This window comes from Pyrus communis, chromosome 10 (genome assembly GCF_041283825.1).
Source record: "Pyrus communis isolate YQ-2024b chromosome 10, ASM4128382v1, whole genome shotgun sequence".
Taxonomy (NCBI): domain Eukaryota; kingdom Viridiplantae; phylum Streptophyta; class Magnoliopsida; order Rosales; family Rosaceae; genus Pyrus; species Pyrus communis.
The window spans coordinates 2,224,131-2,249,936 of NC_142574.1; the positions used below are offsets into that span (position 1 = coordinate 2,224,131).

The 25,806-nt window shown below is 37.0% G+C and overlaps 5 protein-coding genes and 1 pseudogene across 12 annotated transcripts; 2 read left to right on the forward strand and 4 right to left on the reverse strand.

Moving 5' to 3' along the window:
• The first annotated feature begins 443 nt into the window (after nt 1–443).
• On the forward strand, nt 444–1,744 carry LOC137729767 (large ribosomal subunit protein uL6m). 2 transcript variants are annotated; one of them, XM_088677307.1, is made up of 3 exons: nt 444–589; nt 964–1,317; nt 1,541–1,744. In XM_088677307.1, the coding sequence occupies exon 2, from the start codon at nt 978–980 to the stop codon at nt 1,284–1,286; it is 309 nt and encodes a 102-aa protein (XP_088533433.1). In that variant the 5' UTR covers nt 444–589; nt 964–977; the 3' UTR covers nt 1,287–1,317; nt 1,541–1,744. The 2 variants fall into 2 exon arrangements, with proteins under 2 accessions (XP_088533433.1, XP_068324889.1); XM_068468788.2 differs by having other exon boundaries at nt 964–1,744.
• A 2,315-nt stretch (nt 1,745–4,059) lies between these two features.
• On the forward strand, nt 4,060–7,331 carry LOC137730234 (NAC domain-containing protein 82). 2 transcript variants are annotated; one of them, XM_068469300.2, is made up of 5 exons: nt 4,060–4,292; nt 4,904–5,285; nt 5,382–5,659; nt 5,902–6,312; nt 6,759–7,331. In XM_068469300.2, exons 2-5 carry the CDS (start codon nt 5,123–5,125, stop codon nt 7,071–7,073), a joined length of 1,167 nt encoding a protein of 388 aa, XP_068325401.2. In that variant the 5' UTR covers nt 4,060–4,292; nt 4,904–5,122; the 3' UTR covers nt 7,074–7,331. The 2 variants fall into 2 exon arrangements, with proteins under 2 accessions (XP_068325401.2, XP_088533438.1); XM_088677312.1 differs by having other exon boundaries at nt 4,060–4,287; nt 4,983–5,285.
• A 1,696-nt stretch (nt 7,332–9,027) lies between these two features.
• Nucleotides 9,028–10,942, reverse strand: LOC137727601 (citrate-binding protein-like; annotated as a pseudogene).
• LOC137728079 (proteasome subunit beta type-5) lies at nt 10,836–13,453 on the reverse strand. The gene is made up of 8 exons (XM_068466966.2): nt 13,313–13,453; nt 13,047–13,182; nt 12,798–12,927; nt 12,402–12,508; nt 11,988–12,122; nt 11,805–11,908; nt 11,167–11,267; nt 10,836–11,092 (listed from the first exon to the last, which is right to left on the reverse strand). The coding sequence occupies exons 2-8, from the start codon at nt 13,161–13,163 to the stop codon at nt 10,974–10,976; spliced, it is 813 nt and encodes a 270-aa protein (XP_068323067.1). The 5' UTR covers nt 13,164–13,182; nt 13,313–13,453; the 3' UTR covers nt 10,836–10,973.
• An 801-nt stretch (nt 13,454–14,254) lies between these two features.
• Nucleotides 14,255–19,558, reverse strand: LOC137729180 (protein LIKE COV 2). Of its 2 annotated transcripts, none has more exons than XM_068468031.2 (7): nt 19,230–19,558; nt 18,372–18,424; nt 18,159–18,268; nt 17,560–17,727; nt 16,702–16,799; nt 15,520–15,646; nt 14,255–14,700 (listed from the first exon to the last, which is right to left on the reverse strand). In XM_068468031.2, the coding sequence occupies exons 1-7, from the start codon at nt 19,332–19,334 to the stop codon at nt 14,594–14,596; spliced, it is 768 nt and encodes a 255-aa protein (XP_068324132.2). In that variant the 5' UTR covers nt 19,335–19,558; the 3' UTR covers nt 14,255–14,593. The 2 variants fall into 2 exon arrangements, with proteins under 2 accessions (XP_068324132.2, XP_068324133.2); XM_068468032.2 differs by having other exon boundaries at nt 14,595–14,730; nt 19,230–19,557.
• A 1,725-nt stretch (nt 19,559–21,283) lies between these two features.
• On the reverse strand, nt 21,284–24,336 carry LOC137729310 (uncharacterized). Of its 5 annotated transcripts, none has more exons than XR_015951825.1 (4): nt 24,025–24,331; nt 23,805–23,923; nt 22,254–22,381; nt 21,284–21,521 (listed from the first exon to the last, which is right to left on the reverse strand). XR_015951825.1 is itself a non-coding variant. In XM_068468219.2 (4 exons), the coding sequence occupies exons 1-3, from the start codon at nt 24,174–24,176 to the stop codon at nt 23,321–23,323; spliced, it is 291 nt and encodes a 96-aa protein (XP_068324320.1). In that variant the 5' UTR covers nt 24,177–24,336; the 3' UTR covers nt 21,284–21,521; nt 23,299–23,320. The 5 variants fall into 5 exon arrangements, 4 of the variants coding, with proteins under 4 accessions (XP_068324320.1, XP_068324319.1, XP_068324321.1 ...); XM_068468219.2 differs by lacking the exon at nt 22,254–22,381 and adding an exon at nt 23,299–23,340 and having other exon boundaries at nt 24,025–24,336; XM_068468220.2 differs by lacking the exon at nt 21,284–21,521 and adding an exon at nt 23,299–23,340 and having other exon boundaries at nt 22,259–22,381; nt 24,025–24,336.
• Between the last annotated feature and the right edge of the window lie 1,470 nt (nt 24,337–25,806).

Here is a 25,806-nt window from a genome sequence, read left to right on the forward strand (position 1 = left end):
AAATACCATACGTTAACATAATTTCTTAATGAGTCACTAACGAGTCCATTTGTTATCAACATGACTCTTTAAGGCTCGACCTATATACTGATCTTTTCACGTATTTGTATCATGTTATCGAGTAGTGCACAATTTTGCCAAGTCTAACTCTAATAGTCGCACCTAAATATCACAGATTCTCAACATGACAATAACTATACATGGTATAGTAATGTAAATGTTATGATTTCATACCAATTACCACAAATGTACGGGAGTTCATTAGAAAAAGAGTGTAAAAGGTCAAAAAAGAGGTGCGGGAATCAGTCGGTTACCGCATTGGATCAGCGCTTCATCAATTTGATCAATAGCCCAATGCAGTATGCTGAAATTATTGGGCTTTAGGTCCGATCCAGAGAACAAACATTGGGCTTTGAATCAACAATGCAGTCCAATATATTTCACATCCCCAACCAACTTTCGATTTTACACTCGTCTCCTTGGGTCTCTCAAAGCTGTCTCCTCCTCCTCCTCTGAACCCATTAAAACTTCAGTCTTCCGCCGACGCCGACGACGACGACTGCCGCACTCTAAGGGGTTCAGCAGCTAGGTATGCCTAAGACCTCTTAGTGGTTGCAATAATCTCCAGTTGCTTACTCTCTCTCTCTCTCTCTCTCTACATATATATTTAGTATATATAAACAGATTTATACATACATAACAAACATGCATACTGGATTTTTAGTGCTCGGTGAGATTGAAGAAAATTTGGGTCGATCAAAATTTTGAATTTTTATAATTTTCTGGGTTTTTTTATTTTGTTTTCCAGTTTATTGTATCGGAACGCGGATGTTGCTAGGATGTGGTTTGAAATGTGAATTTAATAACTGAAGATTGTAGACTGGAAAAAAGGGAAACAGGATTAAAATTAGCTTAATTTGATAACAGTAAGACGAAATGATTACTGGGTTTGGGTGTTTTCAGGAGCATCTATTCAAATGGAAGCCAAATTTTTTCGATTTCTTAAGATTGTGGGTGTGGGTTACAAGGCCCGAGCGGAAGCCGAAGGACGCATGTTGTATCTGAAATTGGGTTACAGTCATGAGGTTGAATTGACCGTTCCTCCTGCTGTTCGGGTTTTCTGCTTCAAGAACAATGTAGTTTGCTGCACCGGAATTGATAAAGATAGGGTGCACCAGTTTGCTGCCGCCGTTCGTAGTTGTAAGCCACCCGAGGTCTACAAGGGAAAGGGTATAATGTATGTCGACGAAGTTATTAAGAAGAAGCAAGGAAAGAAGTCTAAGTGATTGGATATCTCAAACCTTATGCTGGAAATTGGTAATCTTTTCCATTTGCTTTCTGGTTGTAAACAAAAGATTCTAGTGGCTTGGGATTCTCTTTCAAACTATCCTCATTTAGGTTTCTTTGTCTGTACTTTTGCGGCTTTCCTGATTTTGCACTTTGGATGTCCGGTTTCACCTACTGCTAAACCACAGCGGAGATGAATTAAACTTCACGGCACACTAAATTTAGATGTTTCTGATGATTTATTCTTGGACAGGACTAGCCTATGAGATCATAGAATCATGCCTTCAAAATCGCATGTCAATGTTTTAGTTGTCACTGAACTGATAAGAAATGAGGTAGGTGAAGGTCTAATTGTATACTGTGAAAAAGGAATAATTGTTGTACGATGTTAATGTACACATTCTGAACGTGTTGAAAACTTTGAAGTTAAAATTTCCCTTATAAATTTGTTTCATCACTCGTGGAACAGTGACTTTTTGACTCGTTATGAGTTTGCCATGTAAAAGGACACGACACGCGTCCTCATTTTGATCGGAACTTTGCTTGAAACTCCAGAGGTTCCATTTAGTTAGCATCAATACTTCGATAATTGTCCAGTACACTTTTGGGATTACTTGGAACTGAACTCTAGGTAGAGATAGATTCGATCATATTGAAATATTTGGCAGTGGCCATTTCTGGTTTTGCTATGTTTCCTTGCAATTTTATATTCTCATTTGTTAGGCATTGGGTGATTTGCTTCCGAGATTGAAAGTGATGACTTGTTTGGTTCTGGAAATGATTGGAGTGGCTGATTAAATTTTGCAGTGTATATGGATGATGCTGTGTATGTTTCTACTCGTTCGAGCTGGGATTTGCATTTGAGGATTTATATTGTGCTTATCTTTGCAGCTGTTTTCAGTTATCTAAAAGAAGTGTTATGATTCTTGCTTTAATGTTTGTTTGATGGTCTCACACATATTGCGTGTTCCATTTTCTTATCAAACGTGGTAGTAGAATGTTTTTACATTGAACTGGCTACGGATGCTAGGCTCCGGTCGATACCTGCTCCTATTTCAAAAGCTAATGCAGTCCAAATTTTAATTGTTTGATGCTTTGTGATAATTTTTGAACATGGTGTTTCTAGGATCGAGGGAAAATATCTTTATAGAATCATGTTGAGGCCCAATGGGATAAGGTTTGGTTGTTGTCGTTGTTGTTGTATGCCAAGGCCTACGTAAGATGGAGGGGAATACCTAAAGAAGGCTAAGCAAAAAAGTAAGAATACAAACCCTTATCTCTCTTAACCCTAGATTATTCTCTACCTCTTATATATTGTCAAAGACATCAGAGCAGTTAGGCCAGTGCCACACATGTACCCTTTGATTCTTGTTTTCTTCTTGTATTTAGGTGAAAGAACCTCCAAGCCTTAGATACCTGAGAAACCCTAAAACCTCCTGGTTTTCTTACTCAAAACTAGGGGTGCAACTTGGGTTTGGTCAATTTGAATCTATCCATACCCAATCCGATTTCAAACCCAATCAGGCGGTTTAGAATGAAGTAAAAACCTGCACAAACTCAACACGACTTCAACCAGATTATTTATTGGGTTGGGTCCGGTTAATGGTTTTCCACCCATGTGGGCCCAAACCTAACTCCATTTCTTGCCTGAATTGCTTATGCACATGTTACCTATTCATATCTACTATATAAGCTAGTTACAAACTTTCGAAGGGCTATACTTGAAGTTTGTTGTTTGGTTTTCATTTGAACAGTAAATGATGGTGTTGCTTTTACGTGTCTTTTGGTTGAAACTTTTGTATTCTTGTAATTTAGTTTCAAATTTGCATGGTTGAACATTTAGAAATTCGTCTCATGCTATTTGGTTTCTCTTTTGTATGGTAGATGATGTGTAAAATTGAATTTTAAATGATTTTTTTTTGCTAAAAAATTTGAGATTAATTTATCTTATAAAATAATGTGTTACAAAATTGAACTCGATAAAGTTGCACAAAATCGAACCTAACTCGAGTAAGGCCGAACTCAATTTAAACTCGAACCTAAATAAACCTGCATGAACCTTAACTCAAACTCGAATTAGGAATTTTGTTAGGAATGGGTTGACTATCTAACTCGTTCAACCAATTGCATTCGTACTCTAAACCCTATCACCCACCATATACCACTACTTGTTAACCTTAACAGTTTTCTGCATTAACAGGTCGAAAAGTTTATTTTCGTCCTTTAGTACTTAAATCCCACTAATGTGAAATGAGGAATTTCGATGAGGGTGCAAACAACATATCTAAGGACTTTGAGAAGTGGGGAGGGCGGGAGGGAAAGGAAAACGGGAAGGGAGAGAACCCCATCCTTGGAAAGCTGCCAACTTTGTGTTTGTCCCTACTGTCAAGTCTGTTAATTTTTTTTATCAAATTGGCAACTATTTTCTCCCTTTCTCGTAGCGCGAATAATAAAAAAAAAAGTGATGTATTAAGATGTGGTGTGAAGAAATTGGCACGCTCTAAAAGGATTAAGAAACAAATTCAAAGTTGAATAGTTACTTGATATTATAGTTTAGTATTATTTTTCTTCACTTGTTAGGAGAAGATCATTATTTTTTAGTTCGAACCTCATGAACCCACCTGATAGCGTAAATGTATGATTGTATCAAAAAATAAAAAATTGAGAGTTGAGTAAGAAAATCGAAAGAGGAAGCATAGCATCTAGGTCCGGACTGCATTTGGGCAGAGGATTTTAAAGCCCAACTACATCTGGGTCAGGCCAGAATGTCTATAAAAACTCTGTTTCAGTTACGCCAAAAAAATAAAATAATAAAAAGAAACATTTTTGTCAAAGGATTCAAACCCCTAAACCCCTTAAACCCCGATCATGGAGAACGAGGACACCTGAACTCGCCCGAAGCAGATCTCTCTTCCAGTTTGCGCTTCCACTCCCGCCCTCCCATTCCCGCCGTCGACGCCGCTTTCCCCATTCCTTCCGCCGTCGCCAATTCCCTCCATCGTAAGGTACATTTCTCTCTCTTCGTTCACTGTTTACGTCGACCTCAGCATTTTCCTTTTCTTTTTGGGTTTTGATCATTTTGTTTTCGTTCTCTCGCCAAGCCCTAATGATTTCACCGTTAGGTTTTTCTCATCACGCTCTCTTTCTCTCTAAGCTATGAAATGTCTTTCCTTTTTCTTAAATTAGGGTTTTTCTATCTACAGTCTCCCTTACAGAGTATTTGGTAAACTCCGGATGTGAATGTGGAAAGATGATGAAAGTGGATTAAAGTACGTTGATTTGGCGGGCTAGGGTTCTGTTGGGTTTTAATTACCCTTGTCCGGCTTTCGTGATCGTTTTTACTATTTGGGTTTAATTGTTTAAGATGATTCTGATGGTTTTATGATCTGGTTTTGATTTTTCCTTCTTTTTTTATTTTTTTTTTTTGTCGACAATTGTCGTGTCTAGTTTGTGCGTAGGGTTCATTATCTTAAATGTGAAATGTGTTGCTTTCATCGGTTCAATTTTAATAAGTGCATAGCCCCGAATTGTCTTTTCCAGATATCAAGTTCTGTTATTTTCTCTAGTTTTCTGCTGCTTTTTCCCAGTGTGTGTGTCTAATAATGTTGGATAACAGGGGTGCATCCAATGTCTTTTGATCTCAACGACAAACATCCATCAATTATTCGATTGTTTTGTTTTATGCACCGAGGTAGGCTCTTGTGTTTGCGGAAGATCTTGTTCCATCATTGGACTTGAGGGCGGGGCGCTGTTTTCTTCGCATTTTGTGACGAACTTCCACATTGGGAATTAAGGCTATTGTCAGATAGTTGAGAGTGTACATTTGTATTTTCTGATGGGGAAAGGGAAATCATCGTTGTCTCCTGGTTTTCGGTTTTCTCCAACTGATGTAGAGCTTGTACAATATTATTTGAAGAGGAAAGTAATGGGGAAAAGACTCCCTTATAACTTTGTTGCAGAGGTCGACATTCATAAGTATGCTCCTTGGGATCTTCCAGGTAATATGTCTTTCTAACTTATCTTCTTTCTTGCCTTTCCTTGGGTTTCCTGCTTTGTGTTATGTAGTTTCTGACCGTTGTGCTTTTATTTTTCAGAAAAATCTAGCTGGCAAAGTGGAGATTTAAAATGGTACTTCTTTTGTCCGACAGAAAGGAAGTATCCAACTGGGGCTAGAGCGAAACGTACAACTGAATGTGGGTACTGGAAGGCCACAGGAAATGACCGATCTGTTCTTTACAATGGTGAAGGTGCAGGAAAGATAAAAACATTGATTTTTCATACAGGTCGAGCTCCAAAAGGAGAGCGAACAGACTGGGTTATGCATGAGTATAGGCTTGAATCTAAGGACCTAGCTAATCGTGGTGTGCCTCAGGTAAATGATACTTTTCCTCTCATCATTTTGTATTCTTCCTTGTTTTCTGTTGAATTAGTTTGGCACTCTGCAATGAGTTTGTAATATACTTTCCTTTTGTAAAGATTTGTTATTCTTGAATGTTTCAACTGATTAGAATTTTTTCATGCTTCTGAATTGGACTGTTGGTTTGTACAGTTTGTTATACTTCTTTGGATGGCTAGTCGGTGTTGATTACTTTTTCTAATATTTTCATGTTACAGGAATCGTATGTGCTCTGTACAATTTTTCAAAAAGAAGGGCCAGGGCCAAAAAATGGTGCACAATATGGTGCGCCCCTTATGGAGGAAGACTGGAGTGATGATGAGGCTGAAAATTGTTCAGAAGCAGTCCCACATGCAAATATGCCTGAACCAAACCTTGTGCTGCCGAGTAACTACAATAGTTCCATCACTACTAGCACGTATTCCCATGGAAGTATGCACATACGTCCTTCATCTGAATCGTGCATATCAGATGCTGTACAACTTTCTTGCCATGTTCCCCAACTGGTTTCCAGTAATCATGCTACAGTTGAGGAGCCTCATACTTCCAATGATGATGATATCCTGTCAATATTGGCTTGCTTCTCGGAAGAAAGCCCTTCCTTAATCAAAGAAAACGAAAAAAATGAGGTGCGTAATGCACCCTTCTCTCCTCTCTAAACAGTTTATAACATTCGTGATTCAGTAGTTAGTGGAACCGCCAATCATGATATGAATTTACATTTTTTGAGTGGTGGAATAGTCGCTACTATAGCTTTCCAATGAATATGCAGTTTTCATTTTTGCCTTTGTCACCGATGTCAATGAGCTTGTCGAAAGATACAAATTAGACTTTTTATGTGGAAGCTGGGAACATGAAGTCAGTGTTAATAATTATAGTACAGATGTTATTTTTGTTGAAGCTAGAGTTTAAAATTGGGTGGCGGGACCATCTTGAATATCTTATAAGCATGCATCTGTATCTGTTTATAGAACGAATTTAAATTCCGTAAGTACGTTAGTACAAATAAATTATCTTGCAAGTGTTCTTTCAACTTCTGAAGTACGTGAATGTAAAACTTCTTCATGATTTGCAGGAGCTTGGTAATGTTGTTCGTATTGGAAATGCTAGCGCTACACCTCACGTCGTTAGTGATGATATTTACGTCACTATAGGAGATTTGGGCAAGGTGGCTAGAGTAGGTGAAGATGGATGTAGTTTCTCCAGTTTGCCTAATTCTGTCTGTGCTACGGGTCAAATGCCGCTAGGTGACGATGAGCAATATTTGGAGCTGGATGATCTTGGCGAACAATTTAATTACCATGATTCTACGCACACTCGGCCTCCTCCTATGTTCGGTGAGCCTCAAACTTTGCTGGGAGAGATGCCTGTTCAGGATGAGACCGGTTGAATGTGTTTGATAACGTGAACTTCTGAAATTGTTACTGCCCTCCAGTCTTTCAGATCAAAACTTGTTAACCGGTTTCGCCAACTTGCAGAAGTTCACCTTATCAAACACAACCTTGTAGTTAATTCTGCAAATTCTTTTCATCGTTAAAACACAACAGTTGTAAATCCTGATTCAGTGGCTTTGTGTTGGATTTGGATTGCGTCACCATTTTATATTAAAAAATTTACATGGTAGAGGATAACTAATTCACTTATGTTATAACACGTGCATCTTTTTTTTTTTTTTTTTTTTATATCAAGAGAGTTTCACAACTTATCAACATTATTGTTTTCTTGTGGATTAGTAACATTATGTGCTGGTGTGACTGGGATTCAAAAGGACGGTGCTACGAGATTAATGAAATTACCTCACTGGCTCCCCCGGAGTCTCTCTAGTCAATCCAAGAGTCACAAAACCCAGTTAGGGGCTTTTTTTTTTTTTTTTTTTTTCAAACAAACGATGTTATATTTTTAGATATACACAAATTCTTACTCTCTCATTTACATGATTATGGTGTCTCACTTTGCCTAATCTTGCCAACTAGGTTGAAGGAGCTATTAGTTTTGTTTGGGTGGCAAGGACTTTTTGGTCTTTTAAACTAGTTCTCACATTGGGACATCTAAATCCACAAAAATCACTCTAGCATGGGAAACAAAAACACTATAACCTTTGCCAAAATTACTGGAAATGTCTTTCCTGACGACTCTAAATGGCTCAATTTTCCTAAATTGTCATTATAAACTCACAATTTCGTTATTGTATTCTTATATTTACTGTTGAAAATACCAAAGAGCCCATACCATATGAATAAAACTAAACGTTTTTCTCAACTTAGTTGACAGAATGGGCAAAGTAAAACACTAAAGAAGAGCATGGGGATAAAGTGAGGCATAATAGAGTATAGGGAAAGAAGAAAGTTTTTGTTTAGAGCAAATGTGCTCCATCATGTACTTGAGTTTTATTTCCCGTCGTAGTTTAAATTTTTGTAAAGTAAATATTGCTTGTATAAAAGAACACATGATTTTTTGCGACACATAAAAGCAAGAGAAAGATATGAATAAGGTGAAGAAAAAAAGTTGGGATTGGAGCAACTAGAGCGATGGATACTAGTAAAAACAACTGGTTGTGCTTAATCTTATGGGGACAAAAATGTGCATTTCATTATTGGTCAATACAAATTGTATATGCTCTATTAACAAAGAAAAATCAACCATGATTGGATGCCAGTTTTGGGTTTTTGTTTTTGAGTATTTGTTTGCAGACTCGCTGGAGCGTGTACGTGCCACTTTTTCTTATTTGCCTAGGATTTTGCTTCGTAGATTTCTCCTGCCAAAGGTTTAATGACACCGCTTTATATTTGTTTTTTATACAACGATGATATATAAAAGTGAGATAATAAATTGATATTAAATTCGTCATCCACGATTAGTGGCCACTTTGTAGTCAAAGTCCCAACTTTTCACAAATATTGTCGTAATTATGTTCCTAAAATAGCAATTTCATCTGCAATCATATTTTGAACACCAAGCTCCCCTTCCTTTCTCCCTCAATGAATGTCACACAAAACTAGTCTCCCTCCCTTTTGAGATTTACCCCCTTACACAATATTGTAATATTGACCTCAAATGTTTTGTTGAGTTGCAATCTGTTGCACGTTCTATTAAATTTATAGTTTTTGCTTACATTACATGTCACAAACGCGAATCCCAAGCATGAAGAGACTAGGATGGTCCCAAGCACATTTTGACATTTTTACTTGTGCTTATGAGGAGAGAATAAACAAGATTTCTTTTTCTTTTTCTTGCACAAATACATGGTATTAAAGCTTTTAGTATATTTCTTTATTTACATGACAAATTTCTCGACTCACCGCAACGCGCGAGCAAGAATAATTGTATAAAACTATTTTGTACATCAAGCTCCCCCTTCTCTTCTCCCTCAATGGATATATATTTCATTTTTTGAAAAGATTGATTCCTCTCCAACCTGATTGCATGTAGTTACTTGAACGATATAAGGCTCCATAAACTCCATACTTGAAGTAAAAGGTTGCTCGGCCATGATCTCTGGCGACGAACTTCCGTTTCCCGTCGATAAAAATTGTCACTTTCCCTGCGGCAACGTTGTGAATCACATTCAGCCTAACCCACTTACCGTAGATATTAGCAGCTACCACACTGTGAGCATAGTACTTCAAATCCCCATCATAGACCCTCAGTTGCCGAGCTGTCGCTTGTTTGGATGCACCGAATATCTGCATTATTGTGACCCCTGAAGAAAATTGCCTTCAAATTGCCAAACCCCGGAAGTGTAGTCATATCCCCACAACAAAGTCCATGCATGAAATGAAATCAACTTCCCTAATATATAAGAAAGAAATTCAATGGGACTTGAAAAGTGCTTGTGGACAACCAAAAGTGCTTCTAACTATCTTTGACAGAAAACTTCGAAGAGCACTTTCAAATGGAGAGAATATAAGCCTAAATGGATCACAATATTGGACATTGATTGATGTTGTAATAAAGTGTTTCTGTGTCAAGATGTGTGCTTGTAATAAAAGCGCTTCGTACAAAAGCAGTTCCAAACGTGCAAAGGTCAGTATAAGCCTAGTAGTATATTAAAAACGAGAGAGAACAAACATGCATACAGAAATTCTGATTTCGGAGCGTGGTCTGGTTGGATTGTGCTTTTGAAAGGGCTTGTCATGGTTGTAGATCCAAAACTTTTCAACTCCATCTTTGTTACTGTAACGCTCATGAGGAAACTTGTTATACGGTTTCTGTAGTTTGCGATTTTGTGCAGTGAAATGCACAGGTGTGAATCCATAAGTGGGATCAGCAGAACAGAAATGTTGGGCTTCTACGAAGAAGATATGATCTGTAGCAAAAACACAACCTCTCTGAAGTTACAAGAACTGATGATGGTTTTCATTTTTGTATGATAAAATTAAACGATGTGAATTGTAAGAATTTTATAGGGAAGATGCTTAAATTTTAAACAATTGAGAAAATTACAACGAGGATCCTAGATGGACAGAGAGTAACAGAATTTCCATATTTTCTTCGCATCTTTTGTATTCTTCTCTACACTCTTGTTTATTTATATTACTTGATTCTCATTTGACTTATTTCATCCAGAGGCTAGAAATAGAAAGCGATGTGCAGGACGAGAAAAGGAGTGTGTCACTTCCCTTAAAAAACATAACAGTCATGGACATAGAGAAACATGATTCTACCTAATAGTTGCCATACTGTATTTGATTGATGGTGATGTTGCTTATGTACTTATGCATTACGTCTCTCCATTAAAAAATTTGGTCTCCAGCAGCATGAACGGTATGAAGGATGGCTGTACAAATAAATTGAGTTGCACTTGATGGAAATTGGAAGATTGTTTCGATGTGCACCACGAGCCAGTAATGGCTACTGCTCACTTGTAAAATCCCATTGTAAGACCATTCATCAACCGCGTTTAAGGACTGGGTTTTTCTATGTGCTTGAATCTCATTTGTTGAGTCCTAGTACCATCAAATAGGCTTGTACCGTTCGTTGTACGTCTGTCGGAGTTGCTAAGTATGGGAGACCGGGAACAAATGATGGAATACCGGGAACCAAAAACCTAATTTGCTGAACGCCTAAACCAACAGATGGAATACCGGGAACAAAAAACCGGACACGAATGTGATCAGCTGTCTAATTCAAATGAAATAACATCACCAACAAATGATATGAAATCCGCAATTGAATGTAATAAAGATCACAAGGTTGTGAAGTCAACTTAAAAATCCTAATACAACAAACAGTTTCACATATAAACCCAGCATCGGCCATGGAATCCTACATTTGGTATTCCCATTTTCCATCAGACTTCAACCATTTCTTGTTCAACAGAGCCTGCCACTACAGGGTAATAGTGGTAGTGAAGTTCCCCAACATCGTCTCCGGACAGCTTCTTCCATCCGTTTGGCCCCACGTGATAGACTAATAAAAAACACCCCCGTTAAAAACCAAATAAAAAGTCATGAATGTGCAGAGAAAGGGACAGAGAGAGTTACCGCTTGCCACTCCCCCGCTGGCCCCATCGCGGAATGTTGCATGATAGATAGCTCTTCTAGCCAACTCAGCAGCTTCTTCGACTGACATGTCATACCGGTACCTAGCAGAATCAACTTGAGTTAGTAGAATGACAGGTGCATAACAAAGTATACAGAGAGTATGATAAACAGCAAGCATGGCTATGTGCTACAACCACAACATCAGGGCAAGGGGCTTAAATGATTCCCATAAGCCAGTTATCCTGATTACAAATTGAACCTCTACCAAAAGCAACGCAAAGGAAAAGCATAGTGGGCCAGAGCATAAGGGAAGCAAATTTCAGGTAGACAAGTTACATCTCCCATCCTTCGCAACTCCCTCCAAATCTATTTTTAAATTCATGTTATTTCAAACGTTTCTTCTCAACCAGCCAGGACGTTCAAAGTAAGGAAACATGTACATTTTACACTACCACTTGCTTGTGATTTGTATCTATAACCAAAATCCTAAACACTTGCTTGTGATTATTATGTAGAGAAATCCTATGCACTTGCTATTCTTCTGTTATATACTTAATAAAGACAATGCAGAAAAAATGGTTCAACATCATTGCACCAATAGACAAACAAAACTAAAGGGGTGAAAGCGAAGCACACACCCATTATCCAGAACACCATAAGCGTAAGGCGAGCCCGAACCAACAGAAAACCTCATTCCTTTCAAACGGCCTCCCTCACTGTCAACATAATACAGTCCAGGACCCTGCACTCCAACAAGGATACACATTACATGAGTATAAATGACAGAAAAATTTCATGTGACATGATTTGTATCTTCTTACTGTTTCGTCCCAGCCAGCAATCATGGTCCCAACAGAGAGACCCATTCCGCGGTAAGAGTACAAAATATTTGCCAACAGCTTTGATGCTCCAGTAACAGAAATTCTGCGCTTATTTGCTAACTCATGAAGCCGACACTGATTTTTACAAGACAATTGGTTGTTAGTATAAGTCAAATTAAACAAGACAATTGTTATCCCCTTTGTAAGTGAACATAAATATGTCACCACTACACTACTACACAATTCCTGTTGTGATAAGTTTCTCAATCATATTGATGATCCAAGTCCTCATACAAGCAACATGAAAGTATACAGAGCATAGAATAAATATAAGTCCAGACCTTCGAAAAGAATTATAGATGACAAGTCTAAAGTTGTAAGCTTCAAATTAAGAAAACACAATAAAAGCACTACCTTAATCCCCAAATTTCTGTGCCAAAACTGGCAGTCAGCAGCTCCTCCCGCCATTGTACCAAGCATGTACGGATTGATTTCAATAATCTTCTTCACAGATTGTGACGCTGAAAAGATAAGGAAGAGGATTGTAAATGTGAACCCAAGTTCCGTATACAAAGATAAGATCCATCGGTATGCAGACATGACAGACACAATAGGACACCTAAACTAACATGACAAGATACACCAGTACACAGATATAACATATACACTCTGGGAATATGCCAATTCGATTAATAGAACACTTCATGAAAATCTCGAAACCGTAAATAGCTACATCTTCACAAACACTTGGTGGCACAAAGCAAAGCATACAATTATGTCATAATATATGAGATAAAGCAAGCATCTTACAGATATATCCTCCCATTGAAGCCCGAGAATCGGCAGCAACCATGACTCCATCCTTGAAGATGAATGCAAGCGTGGTTGTCCCCTTGGCAGGCTTCACCATCTGGATAGCTTCCTTCTGAAATCCATCAAACTGAAACAGCAGAAGAACCAAAAAACACACAAACAAAAAATCAGCCAAAAATTCTACCACACAGAGGAGACTAGGAACCGCGACGGAAAAGAGAGCACTAAAAACATATCGAAACTCACATCATTGGTAATAGGAACCTCGAACGCCGGAGGACCCGAAACGCCGTCGAGAAACCCACTGCTCTCGCCGAAGAGATGCGGCGCGTGTGATTCGAGACCGCTAGTGTCAAGCTTCATAGCTAGCTCTTAAAGTCCTCTGAGAAGCACAAAATTCAGATGAAAAATTAAATTGATGATCGCGTTCCAGGATAAACCCTAGAAATCGATTCATAGACTGGGTAATGTAAATCGAAAAAACAGGGAGAAATTAGGGGTTGTTAAAATACCTTGGAGATTGATGATTGCGCACAGACGAAGAACAAGAAGTCGAGATGAAGAACGGAGAGTGAGATCGAGCTGAAGAAGGAATGCCGAGTGTTTTCTTGTGCTGGAGGAAAAGAAAGAGACGAGTTGGAGCCAATGGTGGGCTTTGCATTGGGCTATATAGAACCAAAATTAAATGGGCTTTTAGTTTTTTTTTTTTTTTTTTCTCTTCTTCTTTAAGTGGTCAATTTTACACTTTTTTCTTTTTTTTTTTTAGTATATCAATATTTTTACACTAATAAGAGAGGAAGTTTAGCTAAGCAATATAATGGGCAGCCTAATTTGGTATCGAATTCGCCATCCACCAAGTTCAAACCTAAGATGTCTTAGGTCAAGTGAAGAGGAATATTACTAGAACGTAGTACAAAATGTCAAGAAGAAGGGATTGAACCTTTGACCTTGTGGTTAACAACCACAAGCTCTAACCAGCTCTAACCAGCTGAGCTACTCCAGCTCCTTGAGAACTAAATACAAAAATCAATTTTTCTTTATAATTTACGATTTATTTATTTATTTTAAACAATTCTAAATCAAGAGCTATTCTAAGAATTTATAATTACAGATCCCTGCGCAGTCGCGTACAACAGCAATGCCATCGTGTTGACCTTCTTCCTTAATAGAAAATTTTAGGGAAATAATTCTCACACCATTTTTATCATTCAACACACCCTGCTCATTCCTATTCATTGATTTTCTTTGATTTTTTCAATCAAACGGCTAGAAATTGATAGGAATGTTTAGGAGCAGAATAATGACAGTGCGTAAACTGTAAATCACTTATTAACTTGAAGACTTTGCTCCATACAGAGCTAATTTATGTCCGTTAATTCTTCTTTGATTTACTCAATCAAATTGCTAGAAATAGAGTGGTGTCTAGTGGGAGAAAATGGGGGTTTGAAAACACCTTTCCATAAAATCATCATAACAGCATTTCTATACATCATTTCAACATTAAAAGTGTACTGAATATACATCGTAGCAGTTAAAAAGAATACGTAACATAAAACATCGCATAACCTACTCCTACACAATACGAAATTCAAAATGCAAACCCTAGCCATGAATCCATGAACGAAAAAATAAAGCTCTTCTCATGTTTTTTCATGTCCTCATGTCCTCATGTCTAGCTGTGTTTAGTGAACAAGCAGATTAGTAATCACGTACGACACCTGGGGTCCGGTTGAGGAACATACCATGTTGCGTACTTCTGCACCTGTCCTATAAGCCCTCCGTATCATTTGTTTTTAAAGAGACGCCATTCTGTTCGGTGGAATCCTGTCACTTTGCCTAGGAATCCTTTCGATCGGAGAAATCACTTGTGGCATCGTCATACCAACTGAGATTATGATCTCTGCATTCCAGGCGAGAAACGATTGTCAAACTGTTATGAAATAATAGCACTACTCAACAAAGTTCTTCAGCCTCTGCTCAAAACTAGGGATAAATGGTACTATTGGTCACAAAATCATCTTCCAGGTCAAATGAAAGGAGTCAGCAAATGCAAAAAAGTACATGTACCCGTTATAAGAGTAGAACAATCACGTTGCACGAGAACATATACCCCAACTAATGGGATCGGTTTGAAAAATATCAAATTATGTTCGATGACAAAACCATCCTTAACATAGAGCAAAAATACTTGAATCCAATTTCCTCCACTGAATTCAAATCAAGGATATAGGACCAATAATACAATTAAGATTTGTTTTTTTCTGGCATACAACTTAAAATGATTTATTTTTCATTTTAAATCTAACTCTTAAAATTCTTGAACAACAAACATTATTTGAGAAAAACTGAGTTTCATCAGCTTTATTCTTCACCTCCTCTGTACAGTTTTTCTTGTTTGCATGACATCAAGACTTGAATCTCGCCTAACCCCACCTCTCTCTCAGTGCCACCTGATCTAAAGCTATGAGTTTGTCAACTTTATTCCTGTTTAGGGTTTTCAGTATACTACTCTATTGACAACTTTATTGACAGAAATTAAAGCACGTCTGCTAAACCTATAAGACATCTGTAAATTACCGATCAATTTTTGTTCCATATTAAACATAGGTAACATTTAGAAAAGTCACAAGCAAAACACATTTTATGCAAAACTATCATGTCCATGAATGAATTAGACTATATGGTCCACGACTGCATGTCCACAAAAGAGGAAACAAACCTATGCCTTCCCGAACTGACAAATTTGGTCGTATGATCTCTTCAGAATTGACAAGAAAAATATCACCAATGTATAGATGGTTTGTTGGGACATAAACACTACACAACTCCTCGTCGCCATCATCCCTCTGTAATCAACCACAAAACAATCAGATTCAAAAGGTAACTCATGGTTATTATAAGAAAATCCAATATGAACTACAGCCAAATCTTACTATTAGAGTATTAATTTTTTCCATTGCTAACCATCACAACGCAACTGTTCTATTTTTATTTTTTATTTTTTCATTTGCAACTTGCATAAAACTGTTCCCTTCTTTCCTTTTAGAAGGCTGTTGCAATATAGCTGTTAATCTTATTCAAATACATTTTTTGAAAACTTAAAGTAATGCTTTGCGGATTGCAAGTAAAAATTGGTGATATCCATAGTATTTTCCTACTACAAGTGTAAATAACAATAGTGCAACCTGTAAATATAAAAAAATTTCTTCTTTACATTTAATTTAAGAACTGTACTTGAAAAATTAAAATAATGCCAGAGAAACCAATTTTGTACTTCCAGGAGGTGCCAAAACTAGCCAACCTTTTCTTTTTCGACAAAAGAAAAGCAAACAGGAAACCCTTTTTTTCAGACACAAGAAACTGTCTTTTGAGGGAATCAAATAGCTGTTCCCAAAGTTATTCCTCTCCAATGCATTAACAACCAACATAATCCATCACCTTCTTCTAAGCAGTTATTTACATTTAATGAACTTAAAAATCTCCCACATGAACTGTATAGGAAAAGATAATAATAATGCCAAAGAAACCAGTTCTGTACTTCCGAGAAGGTGCCAAAACTAACCAACCGTTACTTTTTCGAGAAAGAAAAGCAAAAAAGGAAACCTTTTTCAGACACAAGAAACTGCTTTTCAAGGGGATCAAATAGTTTTTTCTGACAGATATCTCTCTTGTGCATTAACAACCAATAAGCCACCACCAGCTTCTAATATAAGGGGAAAACCAGCAAGGTCAAAATTGGGACAAAAAAAATCTGAACATACAAACTATACCTGCTTCTTCCAAACACACACACCAATCTGTTGACAAATAGAACATTAAACTATGTCGAGGTGGTTATACATGAAGTTCTAACATAACATGTATAAGGTAGATCTTCTAATAGCTGGACAGTTCAACATACCTGAAGGGTTACAGATGATGTTATAAAACCAAATGCATATTCACCAAGTCGAGGATGACGAATAATTGCAACCTCTTTAAAAGCAGTGGTCTTTTGATCTGTCCAATAGAAAGAGAATTAATTTCTGAGTATAGCTAAATGGAGACGAAGAAAAGAAAAGCACTGAATGAATTCCATATCAGAAATACACTAATTCTACCATGCACCAAACCACACACTCAGAAAGTAGACGGCATCACAAACTTTTACTAGCTCCGGAGAAACTAATGCAGCCTACCAAATAATATAAACAAAACTATTTATTTGAATTAGGAAGACCATTGCATGTGTGCGCTCACCACTTTTTCTTTACAATGGCAATAACAGGGGTCAGAGGTTTATCTTAGATAGGGAATCATCTGTGTCTCCCTAGTACCCAAGCAAGGGAACTTATATTTCAAGTTCACATGATTATTCAACTTAAGTCAAACAGTGTAGTGAAAGCCTACATGGGAGTTGACAAAAACATTCAAGCATCAGAATTTACCATTATATGGCATACTTTCTGGCGGAAAAATCATACAAAGAGCCACTTCAGATAGGTTGGTGAGCCTTATGATTTAACCAACCAATTTCTGGGCTTGGATTGTTATTTTTACAAGCCTCAAGTTAAGCTTGGATTGGTTCATTTGTTGAACAAACGAGCTCAGGTGTAGCCTTTATCAAGTGAGGCCAACATGCTTGCAAGTAGCTAAGCGCCTTTATAGCCCACATGTGATAGAGGAGAATATAAACCCCAAAATAATTGGGACGGAGCCATGCAAAAGCTTTACAAGAACATATAAGAATGGACATATAAATTGAAATAAAGGCAATTACCTGGAGAGATCGCAGAACTAATCTGTTTAGAGGCCGAGTATATGTGCTTCATAAAGGGCAAACGTTTTATGAACCATTCTCCAATCCAGAAAACTGTCTCACCCATCCATGATGAAGCAAAAATACCAATCAAGAATATAAAAAGTAGGGATGTAACAAATCCTAGGCCTGCAACAATAAAAAAGAAGTAATCAATACTGAAGCACACAAGGACATAGATTAAACAATTAACTACCCACGATGAAATTGACAAACATTTAATCCATTATCCAGCAAAACTTGGTATGAACTTAAGATATGATTCTACTTAGACCAAATAAATTAAAGATACTCCACATTGTAAAAATTTTCCCTACATGAACTGAAAAATGCTACCCAAAAACGGTATATAAGAGGCTTGATGATTCACATTGACCTTCTTCTAATTTTTTGCTCCTCTTCGATAGTTACTGCAACTTGAACTACTTGGAAACTTCCACAAAACCTATTCAAGGCATATGGTACCACCAGAATTTTCCCCAATTTTTTTGGTCAAAAGTATTACTGGTATTTCAAAACATGCAGAAACATATGTAAGTAAGAAGTCTTTGGAGTCATACCAAATATGCTAACCCCAAGCCTGGCATATATTGGACTGGAAAAACCGTCTATAAACTGAACAAACCACCAAGTGATGAAGAACGTAACAGCGACAGGAAAGAGAACCATACTGCAAATTCACAGTTCAAATCTTTTGTTGTTACGATCAAACTTTATATATTACAAAAGATTATATAATAAGAAAATAACCAAACCCAATTTATGCACATTACCATCCAGTCATGAATTTCTTGGAGACCCAACTCTGAAGCACTGCATAGCATGCCTGATCAAATTCAAGGGTAAATGTTATACTGAAGACACAAGGTGTTTGGTATACTTTATGCATTGAAAAACAACCAACAAAAACTCTGGCACAAACAGATTCAGTAAATGATGACTTTAAATAAGACTAGATAGAGGAAAAGGACTAACATAAGTGCTTAAAACCCGTTGGTACATAATCTACTTCGCACCACTATCACGGACTATTACAGCCCCTTCTGTTTAGCATTTTTCGAACCTTTTGTGACATTCTTTATAGAGGTCATGAAAGCGTAAGCTATTAATATTTGCACAACAACTGGAACTTCAAACTTGAAACGAGTATGAAGAAATTACCAACACTTTACATTTCGAGTTGTTACTGCGGATCCATTTCCCAAGACTACCCATTTGTAGTTCATCCAAGAGATCAAAATAAGTTTTTACCAATTTTTTTTCTTTACACAAGCAAATACTTGGGGAAGGGGGACCGGGAACCAACTGAGCTACAAGCCCCTTGACTTACCATCATAACAAATTCAATCATAGCTACCCAACAATTATATCTTTCCATGATTTTATTCAGATTCCAAACCCCCAATTTTTCAATCCAAAACCATCTTGTTCTTGCAGGTTTCTAATACAACATTTCTCTATCTCCCAAACCTAATTAGGAAAATTTCAGCATTCAACTATTAATTATGCTTCTTTCAAATTTCATGCTCTAATCAAATCCCCAAACTACCACAAAAATAAAATGATTCAATTTCCAAATTGGGGAAGAGGTTTTCTAAAGTGGCGGGAAGGTGACGGACAGACAGACAGACCTTGCGAGTGGAGGAGTTGGGGGAGATTGGCGGAGACCTGGAAACATCTTCAGAGTCAGCTTGCGTCAGCGGACTCGACGACGTGGACTCTTTAGCTTGCGCCATTTGGCTGCTTCTCCGTCGTTGTGTTACTTACACAGCAAAGCAACCAGAGAGGCGGAGACGGAAGGCCGAAGAGGAAGAGCAACTGATTTCAGTTTGCCACGAACCGTCGGACTCGGACGCTGAGTGGACTCTCTTGTCACTCTTGGTAAAGCTCCTACTGTTTTGCTGAGCCCGTGTTTGGCTGCGCGATTAACTTTTTTGGTTTCTCTCTTGATCTAGCTATAGACAATTTCCAGCACAACTTTCTTATATAAATAAAAAAAAAAAAAAAAAAAAAAAGACCAACTGGTGGCTTTGCCGCCAATCCATTTCTCGGGGGTTCAGAAGATTTATAAAGGCATTGTAGTATTCCTGATCATTATCGTGTGATTCACCATTATCGAAAATTAAAATACTAGCATGAAATTCGTAGCAATCATATAGCCATAAACAAATGTCATTGTGCTCAAGCTTGGTTTGTTTAATGTTTTTTCAAGCTCAAGCTAATCCTAAAACTTTCGTTATTAAATATTATTTCTCATTTAGAATATCGGATTATTGGGTTTTTCGTAATCAATTTTATCTCAAAAGCATACATTATTTGGATTAACTACATTTTGCAAGATTTTGGAAACCTTCAAACTTTCATGTATTTACCATTCAATATTTCTTCTTCTTCTGAGTTTTGCTATAGATTTGGGTATGCTTCTAATTAGTCGATTTTATATAAGTATGTTTGCAGGCATATGCAGGTGTGCATAACGTAAAATCATATGTCAAGATAAAATAGTACATATGAATATAATCACTTTTAATGTGGTTGAATATACAAAATAAGAAATGAAGCATATCCAATAAAACTAACAATAAACTTGATAAAATAAGAATATACATGAACTTTTTTCAGAAATTTTTATTAGCACTTCAAAAATTTCATTCTACACTCCTAACAAGTGTATTTTTCTTTCAATTATAAAAAATTTGGAGTTCAAAATGAGAATTTTGAAGTACTAATAACAATTCCATTTTTTATAGTAATAAGTTTAAGAAATTTCAAACTTTTACATCAAATATGTAAATTATAAATTCCATATAAAATTTATGTAAACTTTCGGACTCAAAATGGAATTATTCAATTGGAGGTTCAATCCCTAAACTAAAAAATTGTTAGTATTAATTTCTAAACTTGTTATAATGTGGAGCAATGGTCTACTCTGTTTGGAACTCTTTATTTTGAAAGGAATTTTTGAACGGTATTACTCATCAAGTTCCCATTGAAATACGATCCACACAAGGCAAAGCACATACCAGTCAAATATGGCTTTAAAATTAAGTTCCGAATTAGTTGATGTTGTAAACAAGAGTGTCAATGCCATACGCAACACGAGAACGATCACCAAAATTGTTAAAAGCCCGTCCTACTATAACACGCCACTATGTTTTGTTAGTTGCAATTAACATCTTCACATTTTATCCATAAGCTATAGATTTTTTTTTTCTTTTTGAAAGAAAGACAACTAGTGGCAAGCCATGATTATCCACCCCTTTCGGGGGCGGGAAGACTCACAAAAGCATTTTAATCTCACCCTAACCACAAGTCTAGCTTCCACACCAGCAATAGGTTTTGAACTTGATACCTCTAGTTTTTAGTTTTAAGGAAGCCTCCTAATCCGCCATTTATGACTAGAACACCAACTCGTAGTTATCCTTGCGCTATAGATTCGGTAATCGAATATATATGCTAGAAGGCCATTCTTCCCGCTTTTACAAGGCAGAACGAGAACGGACAAGGACAATGCCGTAACATTTGCATTGACCGAAAAGAAGATACAATTCAGAATGTTCAAAGCCATTTACCCTTTATTAATGAGCATGGTCTGAAGGCCCTCAACCCAAATAAGCTCGTGCATCACATGAACCTAACTGGTACAGACCCTATACTTGTAAGCAGTAACCAAACCATACAAAGAGAATGCAACATTCCTATTGTTCCATTAATTCTTCAGGCCAAGCATTACATCGCGAACCGTCACAATCAAAATGTCTAGTTTAAGCAAAAACAAACATTGATAACGGAAACCGTTTAACAAATAGCAATTTATATGCCATGGGCACACAAGGAAGGAGAGCAGTACAGTACAACTTGGCCGAATCAGGGCAAGGTTGTTTGGTTAAATTCGGTTCATGCTCAGCTTCGGTCGAGGAGCCCTATCCAAGAATAATTTATAATTAGCCGAGCTTGAACTCATTCAACAGAAATCACGCTATTGCTATTTACTAAAGAAGCACATGTAAAAGAGATCACACAGTTAATGTATGAGAAGTTTGAGTAGTTTAGGTGGAGGGTGCCTTAACCCCGTCATTAGGTTTTATTGGAGAGTATTAGAACATGAACTTCACAGATGATCAGAATATGCAGTAATAGCAGAAATGATAAGGTAATTAAGCAATTTGCATCATTCAAAACAGACAGTGCAATAAGATATTCTTGTCCAGCAATCATTGGTGTGGACATTTCGTACGTAGTAAATAACTGGCAACAGTCATAGAGTACAAGAGCCACTAATGTGACTATAACTTACTACTTAGGACCGCTAAAAGAAAACCGAATTCCTAAACATCAGGGTGAGTCCTAAGGGACTATCTCAATTCTCTCTATTAGTCATTGGTCACTTTGAAACCCATGAAGAGCTATTCGTTTCTAAACTCCTGATTTTGACTATCCCTGAGTCCCACATTGAAGGATAGGCAAATCCCAAGTTTAACGTTAGTCAAAATGCCCGAAATCACTTACTAACACAAGCTGTGGTTGAACAAAAAACACAGCAAATGTCCTCGGTGGTCCTTAGAAAGGTACTGGACTAAATGTCAATGTGCACACTAGCATGTAAACATTCAAGACGGTAAAACTGTTTTTCAGGAACGCCTAATGTAACTTACACAAGGCAATTGCCATAAAGCATAGGAAAAAGGAAAAGAACAAAGGATGGAGGAACCAATATGCAAGCCAATTTGAAAGCCTGAAATGATCGGAGCATGGAGTCCTTGTCACCGAGGAACTGCAGCCTCTAGAAAAACCAATGAAGCAAATAGGAAGATCAGTAGACGAAGAAATTCTACCGACAAAGAGAAAAACAAATTGTACTGGTGAGTAGGATATAATATGTTGAAGAAGAATGTGTCTCAGATGAGCCTAAATTTAATACAACAAATTCAAAGGGAAAATGACAACTAACTGCATCGTATTTCTAGTGAGGTGAAAATCAAAGTCAGTGGTTCTTTCATGGAACCAGACTTGCATAACCATACGGGTGACAGGATGTTTTGAGTACAATAAGAAGATGTTAACTTGAAGATCTCTAGCTTGTTTTATTATTTTTCTCTGTTTCTAAACCAAGGGCTCAATCAGGAATATTTTAAGTATATGCAAAATTGCAACAGAATATCCCATCTTTTCACTCTTCTGCTACAAAGCTAAGTGGATATTGGTGATGAACAATAGAATGAACGCAAACAGGTATGGCTGAATAACGCTGTCACCTAAATAGGCTTAAATTTCTCCGTCCCCATCGATTTACAACCAGCCTTGCACATTTATTTATGTATAATTTTCGTTTTGATAACCATAGGTAGTAATATAATTGCTCAAAATATCAATTATTAAATAACTCAAGCCTTGAACAATAATCTAGTTGTTTCACCATCACATTACAAAATACACACCACAGAAAGTTGAAATGAAAACTCAATGCATCCATGTGGATCATTTATACCACAGTAAGAAACTGCAATTCCATGAATTACTCATGTAAACTGAAAACAAGAGCAGAATAAGAACGGTTCTCAGAGGTACCACTGAACAATCTAACAGAAGTTTAGCAGCAGCAACTAAATAGCTAAATTAACCGAGCTGGCATAAGCTACGCAATACAGTGTCCAAAATTTCAAGACATGACTCGGAAGGGAAACCCTAAGCACCGATTACCTCACATAGCCAGCGGGCCTAGTCACAACGGTGATGCAAGACCTATACAACGATGTAGAAAAAATGAGTCAGAAATAGACACCCAATGCAGAAAGAGGTAATCAGTGCGCCACTAGACAAGAAATGACTAGCTTAAGAGCTATTTGTTAATGAACAGAATGCATTAATCACATCTGTGCACTAGAAACTTGAATTATTATCCAAATTTGACACTGAACCGAGTTTTGATTCTGGAAATGAATGAGAGAACGACGGATAATGGATAAAAGGGACAACTTTGTTGAGATTTAACTCTTCATCTTGTCTACTCAACCATTAAAAAAATCCAACGAATCCCAATTATTCACACGAAAAAGGACTAGAAAACACTCCCTACATCTCGTTAGCGATATAGCTATACGTGCAACTAACAAAATTAAACACCCATTCCAAAAACACAGATAAAGAAAACAATTCAACAAGAAAAAGTTCAGTTAAAATATTTAAAAATTGGGAAAGTGGGTTACCAAGAGAAAGGGAGCTCCAGCAGGTGGAATCGACGGCAATGTTGGATGTAAGCCGAGCAGAAGCAATGGCACTGTGAAGCGGCATCATTGACTCCATGCATCCCAATACCGAAACGAATCTAATCACAATAACAATAACAGATATTTGTTAACACTGGGTTTCTGAAGCCACAGAAATTGACAAAATTGGCTGACTTGGAGGGATTTGAGAAGACTGTACCTTGTAGCGCAAGGAATTGTTCTGGTGGCGGAAGCAAACGGGGATGCCATGGCTGCAGGGTTTAGGGAGTTCAGGGAGGTTTGGCTTAGAGCTCTTGAGCGAGCTATGGACCTTGAGCCCGCCATTAGAGCTGATCTGCAGAAGGAAGCCATTTATTGTTCGGCGAGAGAGAGAGAGAGAGCGAGAGTGCGAAGGAGGATATGGAGGTTGAATGTATCGCAGGTCGATCGAGGAAGCAGGGAGGAAGCAGGGAGGCAGCAGTTCGCTTAAACCCTACTCGTTTCTGAAGGCACCATTTTCTTCTTTTAGTTTTTGCACTAGTTGGTTGGGCTTTGTCTGTTCATATAATTTCGGTATTGGGCCAAATTTGGCCCGAGTCAAATTCTCAGCCACTTGTTATTTTTGTGCAATGACAAAGTGGAAACGAATCACATGTATATGAGTTAGATCAGTTAATTTAGATAGTGCGTTTTATTTTAAATTTACTTTCTACAGATTAGATTAATTTAAATTGTGAAGAAAAAAATGTGCGTGAGTTTTTTCTTTTACTTAAGTGTATGCAAGTTGAGTGAAGCTACAATTATTTGGATGTTCACATTTTGCTTTATTTAAATCTCTCAAGCTCTTTCACTTAGTACTACAGCTTACTATGTTCATTTGTAAATATATTGTTGTATAAAAAAAGGAGTTTTAACGAAAAATTCACGGTACTGTTCACTTTAACGAAAAACCACATTTTTACACTAAAAAGTCAATCCTAGTACTATTCACTTTACCCTTTATTTTGTCCCTATCATTAAAACTCAAAGTTTTCAAGCCATTTTCATTAGTTTTCCTATAAAAAAGGGTCAAGCTCTAACGTAGCTTGAATTTGAGCACAAAATTACTTGAATTGTTTGCGTAACTAGACAAGTATATATGGAGACCAACTAGTGATGGTAACTTTACTGTGAAGTTTGTCTGCGTGTTTATCCTAGGCGCTAATATGAACAAGTAACCATGAACTTTTAGGGGAGTTGCATCTTCCTCCTAAGGTGCTCTTTTTTCTTTGGCTTCTGTTGCTAGACAAATTGGCTTCTGTTGCATCTTCCTCCTAAAGTACAACCCAATAGGATTTTAGACATGAAAGTGAACAAAGAAATGAGGAGGGGAAGTAAGAATTATTAAGGAATTTTGCAGCTGTTATTATAACCTTTTTAAATCCAAAAACAAAATGGTGAGATGATCACGTATGTTATTCCGTCTTGTCTTTCTTCTTCTCTAAAAGTCAAAGGTAAGGGTTACATTTTTTATTTTTATTTTTTATGAATGGGATTATAAGCGTTTTGTCATTGTGTTTTGCCTTGTTTTCAAATTTATATATGTATTTTATTTTTGTTGTATTTTCGTCTTTGCAGTTTCATTATGTTGGTTTTATTAGTCTAATGTGTTTAGTTGAGAGTTTTAACGAAAAACCCACGGTGCTGTTCACTTTAACGAAAAACCATATTTTTACACTAAAAAATCAATCATGATACTATTCACTTTATCCTTTATTTTGTTCTTATCATTAAAACTCAAAGTTTTCAAGACATTTTCATTAGTTTTTTTTATTTTTTTTATTAGTCTAATGTGTTAAGTACGGCAAAATTTCTAAAGTGAAAAAAACCAAAATTCAAGGGCAAAAATGCAGCAAATAAACTATAGTGACGAAAATGAGAGTTATTGTAAACTATGTGGATTTAATGCAATTTCGTCATTTTATGGGCAAGTTTTAATAGAAATCGTGGGATCAAACATTGA